The sequence below is a fragment of the Bactrocera tryoni genome, chromosome 1 (assembly GCF_016617805.1).
Source record: "Bactrocera tryoni isolate S06 chromosome 1, CSIRO_BtryS06_freeze2, whole genome shotgun sequence".
NCBI lineage: Eukaryota > Metazoa > Arthropoda > Insecta > Diptera > Tephritidae > Bactrocera > Bactrocera tryoni.
Window position 1 is genome coordinate 73764658 of NC_052499.1, and position 7618 is coordinate 73772275.

Here is a 7618-nt window from a genome sequence, read left to right on the forward strand (position 1 = left end):
TATAATTAAAAGCCTAAATTAACAGTTACTCCTATTTTTATAATTTTTAATTAAAACTATTAAAAACATATTTACGATTTCAGTAATACAAAATTTCGATGCAAATTTGCAGATATTTGCGCTGTATTCGTTTGTGTGGCAAGTCTGTCTGGAAGTGACAGATAAGAGCAATGAATTATATCCGCTTGTATCCTACTTTAGTAGCAAAAAAACATTACCTAATTAGTACATTTGTCAATTTGTAAGAGTATAAAGTATAAAGTTAAATAGTAATAGAAACTGGTGTAAAACTCCATTTACTTTCATTATTATCAAACACAACTAATTTTTCAGTAAATACTATGGCGCAAAATCCACTTGACCTTGCTACGGAAACACATAAATTACGTACACTGATTTTAAATGCCCGGAAACCGTTTGTACTTCGCAATTTTAAAATGAATTGGAACTGTTTTGAGCAATCGTTGGAGGAATGGTGTGCAAATTACGATAGAGAAGTGAATTCATTGACGGAATTCGAGGTAATGCCTTGTAATCAAGGAAACAATACGCCACACTGGGAACGCTGCAGAGAATCTATACGAATGAGCTTGTCACAATTTTTAGGGAAGCAAAAGACTTCGACTGATAAATTTTGGATTGGTTTAAATTATCAAAGAATAAAGAATTTGCCAAATGCGCTTAAGCAGGGTATTGACTTTTCTAGGTTAGGTTTTAGCGAAACTACCAACGAGTGTAATTATTGGTTGTGCTCTACACAAACGAATACTCCTTGCCACTATGATACCTACGGATGTAATATAGTCGCGCAAGTTTATGGAAGGTAAGATTATAAAAAAATATTTAAACTAATTAATTTGAAAAACAACACTTATTGCACAGAAAGTCATGGATACTTTTCCCCCCTAACACACCTCTTTCTTGCACAAGAGTACCTTATGAAGAGTCCAGTGTTTACTGCGAGGAAAATCTGTATGCACCAAGTCCGAAAGAGCATCAGCGCTTATCAGAGTTGCATGAATCAGTCTACCGATGCATATTAGATGCAAATGACGTATTAATCGTGCCGAGACATTGGTGGCATTATGTGGAAGCAGTAGATGTGTCATTTAGCATCAATTATTGGATTCCTTTAGAAAATGACATAGAAGAACAATTAAAAGAGTGCATTGTTAAAATATTAATTGAGCGCTTCGTACAAAGCGGAGGTAGAGAAGAACAAAAGTATATTCTAAACCCTAACCAGGTACTTGTTGTTATTATATAAATAAAAGCGATTTATAACTATGGAAATTATTTTTTTTTTTGCAGTTGAATGAGATTGAAAGCGATGCAGAAATATTTGAAATTTTAGAATATTTGTACAATAACTTAAAAACGGATCGTTCTGCACCGAAATCACGCAAACTTAGTGTAACCCGACATCCCTATCAATATTTAAGCGAACAGGAAACTGAAAAACTAACTCAAGATTTGCCGAAAGGCATGATAGAAAGGGTGTCACCAATGCAAAGTAATGATTATGAAATTTTACTTAAACAAAATGCGAAACGTTTCAGTGCAACACAAACGAACAATGTACAGGAATCTAATCCTTTAGGTAATATTAAAAGAGCGCTGATAAACAGTGTGTGTGCACCGTCGGTTATAGAACAAATCAAAATGGAGTTTTTTAAGCGCAATAGACAGTAATCAAATATATTTCAACTAAAATTTGTAATAAAAATGCATTTCCAATAACATTATTTATTTTTATTAATTAATGCTTCCAATATTTCATTTTCATATATATTTATATATGTGTACGAGTAAATATTTATTTTTGCAATATTGCAGTAAGCTTGGACTATAATACTAAATAATTTCGATAAGTGAATTAAAGTGCAAAACTTTACAATTATAAAAAATACTCCCTTCCACCGATTTAGGGAAATATTAAAATAAAAACGTACAGTATAACAAGGCATTGAAGTTGTGGAAGAGATTCAGAGTGAGCACCGCACATTTTACCAGCCTGGAGGTTTTTGATTAGGATAGCCACCCTGTTGATGAGCAAAGCTGCCAGGATAAGTGCCATAGTGTCCGGGCTGTGGACCCTGTGGGAAACCGCTATACTGATAAGGCGCTATGTTATGACAAAAAAAATATTTAGTGTCTGTAAGCACAAAACTTAGGTATAATAATACATACTTCCTGGATAAGGCAGCGTTGCATACGGATTAAATCCTTGCGGCATTGGTGGCGGAACGTATGTTGGGTATGGAACGTTCGGTGTGGCACCATATGGCATCGGCATGCCTTGCATTTGATGTGGGTAGGGCACATTTCCGGCCGAATGTGCTGGAGCGTCCGGAACGGAGGATGTTGAACTGGATGGACTTACATCTATTTAATTAAATTATATTTTACACCAATAAACCAAAGAAAATATAATGAACAAAATACCATTTCCTGACGTAGACGAATAATGCGATGGTAGTGTTGGTGTTGGACCAATTGCCGGGCGACTAGACTCAGTTGTCAAGTCCTTTAAAAGTTCCTCCTTTTCGGTTTTACGCGCAAAACAAAAATCTGAAATTTTATTTTGGAATACCACCAACAGTTCAGTCAAGTCATTATAGAATTTGGTGCCTTCTTTCAAATTGCCCAACAACTCAATAAAACTGTCATAAGCGGTTGCCAATTCTTGATAGAGCTTATCGCGTGAACTACCACAACTACCGGTTTCAGAAGCGAATTGCTCGTGTGCTTGCTGAATGTCACTAATCAGTGTCGTCTGACGTTCTACACTTTCCTTTACCTGCGATTGCAGTGGATTCAAAACTTGCCCGATACGGGAGAGGGATATTGCTGGCTCATCTATAGCACCATCCTTTTGCAATGCTGCCAAAAATTCATCCTTCATATTAAATGAAGCCGACTTTAGCTCCAATTCTATGGAATCACGTTCAGCTTTTATAGTTTCCACGGCTTCCATGAGACTCTTCAATCTTTGCACACTACTGCAGTTCTGATCGACGCTACCTCCAGATGCGGGCATTGCTTCCTGTATTTGCTCCGGAGCCATCGAAAGCAATTCTATGCCCTAAATAGAAAATTAATTAATATATAACATATAAGTTAATAAAATTAAAATTACCTTCTGATTAGTTTCGAATTTTTGACGCACAATTTTGTCTGCTTCAACAGCATTTGTGATTACTTCACGATATTTTTTCGCGTTTGTCCGGAACATTTCTGTAAGCTTATCAGAGGGAATTCGAGTCCACTTTTGCTTGAATTGGTTTCGCAATTGATTGTCAGAATCACGTTCTTCATCCAATAAACGTTCTGTTTCGTCCAATATTTCTCGATTACGTTGCAATAACTCAGGCAGTTCCTTTAGATAAGTATTTATGCTCTCGATACCGCCTTTGTTACGAACATCGATAGCCTTTTCACGTAGCGAAGGTGGTAGACCACTGCCGGCGTCGGTGGTCTCAATAGCTGCTGGTAAATTCAAACTAGCTAGTACGCCATTTAAGGTCTGGGTGGCCTCACGAAGCTTCATTATTTCTCCATTCACAATTTCATTCTTACGCATGTCGGATGCAGTCAATGCCCGATGTAACTCAACCGGTACTAATTCTGAGAAAATATCCCTAAAGTTAACCGCCAATGGTGAGGTCAATGGCAACGCCTTAGCAAGCTGTGCTTTTCCGGGTGATGGCAAGGAATTTACATCCGGTATCATTTCATTGTATATGAACTCATTGTCCTTTGTGGATTCCTCTAGGTTTCGCCTGGCACGACTAAAGTACTCATCAAGGTAGGTAGCATTCCCAGAACGTGTTTGTGCCGCTTTAAATAACTCAACGGCCGAACGCAAGCGTGCAATTTCTTCGCCAATACGCTTCGCAGCGCGACATGCCAAACTCTGATATAGGTGTGTTAGAGCGTGAAAGCCTGCCTGTTTGCCTGCAATGGCAGGAATCCATTCCTTTTCCCAAATATTGCGCACGCTCTCCTTTTGCATGGCGCGCAATACATCAGCATAGAATTCCTCACACTGGCAACAAAGCTTAGCAATAATTTGATCTTTCATATTGTCTGAAAAAATACATATATATAAATAGAATATCTATATAAACAGAGCATAAAAAGTGCCATTATTATTGTTACCTTTGATGGCTTTTAAAATAAAAACCTCTTGGGCCTGCGCCACCATCAATGCTTGCAAACAAATCAATGTATCCTGACTCAAATCTGGGGTAGGTTCAGATGGTATTGCGGCGGGTGTAGCACTTTTAAGATACTGAAATATACCTGCACTTTGCTGGAGCAGTTTCAATGCAAGCTTCAAACCTTCGTCGCTATCCAAAGCCTGTGATGCTGCCACATTGCTCTGTAATGAGGCAATATTGAAGAGCACACATACCTTTTCGTATAGCAGTGATGTATGAGCTAAAATTGTATAAATGTAAAATATAAATATCAATAGTTAGATTTTGTTAAGTTAGACTTACTCAAACTTATGCGGCCGCCAAAAATTGAGCCTTTGTCAAATGCATCCTTCCATTTAAAAGGGATTTGAAGTTCATTTACAGGAATTTTGGTTTCCAAAGAGCATATTTGATCATAGTAACTATAAAAGTACAAACAATTATAGTATTTAATTTTTTGAAAGTGGAATGTGTACGCTGCTGCAAAATTGATATGCGTAAGCAAGCCAACTATACAATATAATTATTTACCAACTTATAAACAATTATGTACCTATTTAGTTCATTGTACTTTGCGCATAGCATTTTTTATATATGTATTGTCAAATATCAAGAGTCATAAAAGAGATCATGACTCATTTTTGTTATGGTCAAAATCGTTCAAAGGTACTTAAGACTTCAATTAATTTATTCAACACATATATACACATACACATACATATACACAAATACTGGTATTCTCCGATTACACATTTAATTTATTTAGATATATGTACTTACGCATAAACTACCTCGAGCGAAGACTCATATTTTTCGAAAAACTTCCATATTGCTGTGTTGCGCTGTTTTGAGAATTCATTTACAGCTTCCGAATATTTGGCCTTTTCCTCGGTACTTGCTCCACTATAGGTGCTTTGAATGAGATTATTTAGCGGTTTAATGATGTCGACCTCGGCCGGCTTTTTGGGAGGCACAGCAAGTATTCTAGACATTTCACACTTTTTTATCGACGAAACAAATATGTTTTAAAGAACTTTTAAACTTTTTTTCGTTATTTGCAAATTGACTAATGGATGACGACTTAGATTCTTCCTCCAGTATGTTTCAGATTTTATTTGCTTATCTCACTTCTATCCGGTTTATCATCTTTGTTTCCTACTGTTTTGATTTTCATATGGCAATATGGCGTGTGGCCAGACTATAAGCATTACTCTGAAACATAATTTTTTAATTAATTATCATTATATTTTTATTCCTCAAAGTTTAAATTTAGTAATATTTTTCCTTTATAATTTTTTCCTTTTACTTTATTTCAAGTATTTAAGAATTCATTCTTAATTTAATACCAATTATTTTACTGATCATTCTATTACTGAATTTTTTGACATTTTCTAAATGTATTCACAATAGCAGCCAACTGTAGTGAAAGTGTTGGTAAACTTAAAGATTTTCTTGAAATAAGATAAAGAAGTTGTATACATATTAACAAAATCTTTAATTTTGGATGTATTAATAAATCACAAAAAAATATTTTGCCAATTAAACAAAAAATTCATTAGAAAACACTGCAAATAAGAATTTATTAATACTGACTAAGAATGATAATTTCTCAATTTTAGGAATATGGCAACCTGTTGTGGGTATTTTTGGAAGACGCGCACAGATTTTATAATAAATACAGCACTATAACTAATTAATAAAATAATAACTAACAAATAATATTTTAGATTTCGGTATGAGTTTTACTGACGATTCTTCAGATTTGGATTGGTAAGTTTGTGCATATTTTTATGTTTATTGTAGCAATTAATCTAACTTTAACCAACTGTCATTAACATTTATTGATAGGAAAGAGTCAAAAATGAAAACAAGCAAGTCCATAAAACAGGAACATCAAAGTAAACCAAAATACGCACAAAAGTTTTGCCAGAAATGGCTGAATATCTTCAATCCGTGGCTTACACGTTGCGAAGATGATCCCAATAAACCGTTTTGCCGAGCATGTCAATGTCGCTTAGACTGCAACCGCTGCCACCTACAACGTCACGAGCGAACTACAAAACATATACGCAACTTGGAAATTCTCGTAAGCAAAGGAGAAGGTGCTGCACGACAGAATCTAAGCATTCGACAGGAACGTAGCAAGTACTATCAACAACGCAAGAAGTTTAATTCGTCTCTTGCATCTTCCCAAGATGCTTCCGAACTTGGCGCTGACACAACTGACGAATTTATTGAGGAGTATGTTACAAAAAAGTAATAAATATTTTCTCTTTCCCTAATATGCTTTTGTATCTTTTACAGAGCGGAACCTGAAGCCGAAACAGCGTTTCAATTTGTTCAAGCGGAATCTGCGCCAGGCGACCAATATACAGAAGAAACCGTTTTGAAACAGGAAATTACATCTGCTGATGGTCAAACTGATCCCCTACCAGCGAATGCAGCATTAAAACAAGAGAAATTACGTGGAAGCCCGAAAAAGGCCGGTGTTAAAAAGGAACGAATGAAACTGCTCATGCAAATACAAAAAGATAAGAACGATCTCATGGATTCATTTCGAGAACTTATGGGAGCACCGGGACAACAATCTCCGAAAAAAGAAAAAAATCACGTTGATTTATTTTTTGAAAGCGTTAGTTCCAGTGTTAAAGCGTTATCTCCGAAACTGATAGCCGAAACTAAAATGCGTGTATCACAATTGATCTGTGAGTTGGAATTACGTGCACTCACCGAAAATGAGGCCAATACCTCTGCAATTGGTGGAGCGACTGCTACTGCTGTTGTTGTGTCATCCGATCCGGGAGCCGTCGCTAATGCATACGTTATAAATCAACCAGTAACGACAATGGTACATGGAACTACAGCACATCATACGACGGAGAATAGTGGGCATCATTACGAAGCTCTAAGTTGAAAATAATAGATGCCTAAGAAATATTTTACTTTTTGTTTATATGCGTAGGTTACTAAAAAACAAAAACAGCCTATATATTTCTCTATTAAGTTGTGAGTAGGATTTAGTGAAAAATACTTCGCTCATATAACTTTACGAAAAATGCGTAACGCAAAATATATTATTTTCAAAAACTAATTGAATATGCGTATAATAAAACTGTACATACATACACATGTTGAACTTTCTCATTTTCTGCATGAAAAAAAAATTTTAAAAGCTCCATTCATAACAAGTCAAACTACATGATAAAGAAATTGTATATCTCTACACTAAATGAAAAGAACCAAGTTAATAAAAAAAAACCAAGTTTTAGTGCAATCTTTTATTCAAATAAACATGTCTTTTAAGTAATCGGTAACCGCACAGTATTTCTTCACATCAGTATATACAATGTAGGGAACCAACACGGCAAGATTAACAAATTTTCAATTTAAGTACATACATACATAATAATATTATT

At 35.4% G+C, this 7618-nt stretch overlaps 3 protein-coding genes across 3 annotated transcripts; 2 read left to right on the forward strand and 1 right to left on the reverse strand.

Moving 5' to 3' along the window:
• The first annotated feature begins 212 nt into the window (after positions 1–212).
• LOC120778174 (HSPB1-associated protein 1) lies at positions 213–1719 on the forward strand. The gene is made up of 3 exons (XM_040109913.1): positions 213–823; positions 883–1246; positions 1312–1719. Exons 1-3 carry the CDS (start codon positions 342–344, stop codon positions 1690–1692), a joined length of 1227 nt encoding a protein of 408 aa, XP_039965847.1. The 5' UTR covers positions 213–341; the 3' UTR covers positions 1693–1719.
• A 72-nt stretch (positions 1720–1791) lies between these two features.
• LOC120779141 (programmed cell death 6-interacting protein) lies at positions 1792–5333 on the reverse strand. Its single transcript, XM_040111352.1, has 7 exons — positions 4983–5333; positions 4506–4624; positions 4162–4443; positions 3140–4089; positions 2446–3085; positions 2191–2385; positions 1792–2125 (listed from the first exon to the last, which is right to left on the reverse strand). The coding sequence occupies exons 1-7, from the start codon at positions 5192–5194 to the stop codon at positions 2007–2009; spliced, it is 2517 nt and encodes an 838-aa protein (XP_039967286.1). The 5' UTR covers positions 5195–5333; the 3' UTR covers positions 1792–2006.
• A 512-nt stretch (positions 5334–5845) lies between these two features.
• On the forward strand, positions 5846–7493 carry LOC120766927 (protein suppressor of variegation 3-7-like). The gene is made up of 3 exons (XM_040092678.1): positions 5846–5972; positions 6051–6443; positions 6507–7493. The coding sequence occupies exons 1-3, from the start codon at positions 5938–5940 to the stop codon at positions 7114–7116; spliced, it is 1038 nt and encodes a 345-aa protein (XP_039948612.1). The 5' UTR covers positions 5846–5937; the 3' UTR covers positions 7117–7493.
• Positions 7494–7618: the final 125 nt, after the last annotated feature.

Bases quoted from the DNA above. Each gene is read 5' to 3' on its own strand.
- LOC120778174 (XM_040109913.1), top strand. From the start codon at position 342: ATGGCGCAAAATCCACTTGACCTTGCTACGGAAACACATAAATTACGT. The intron at 824-882 runs GTAAGATTATAA...CTTATTGCACAG, and splicing joins GTCGCGCAAGTTTATGGAAG to AAAGTCATGGATACTTTTCC. The intron at 1,247-1,311 runs GTACTTGTTGTT...TTTTTTTTGCAG, and splicing joins ATATTCTAAACCCTAACCAG to TTGAATGAGATTGAAAGCGA.
- LOC120779141 (XM_040111352.1), bottom strand. From the start codon at position 5,194: ATGTCTAGAATACTTGCTGTGCCTCCCAAAAAGCCGGCCGAGGTCGAC. The intron at 4,625-4,982 runs GTAAGTACATAT...GTACTTTTATAG, and splicing joins TCGCTCGAGGTAGTTTATGC to TTACTATGATCAAATATGCT. The intron at 4,090-4,161 runs GTAACAATAATA...GTATTTTTTCAG, and splicing joins TATTTTAAAAGCCATCAAAG to ACAATATGAAAGATCAAATT.
- LOC120766927 (XM_040092678.1), top strand. From the start codon at position 5,938: ATGAGTTTTACTGACGATTCTTCAGATTTGGATTG. The intron at 5,973-6,050 runs GTAAGTTTGTGC...ATTTATTGATAG, and splicing joins GATTCTTCAGATTTGGATTG to GAAAGAGTCAAAAATGAAAA. The intron at 6,444-6,506 runs GTATGTTACAAA...TATCTTTTACAG, and splicing joins ACTGACGAATTTATTGAGGA to AGCGGAACCTGAAGCCGAAA.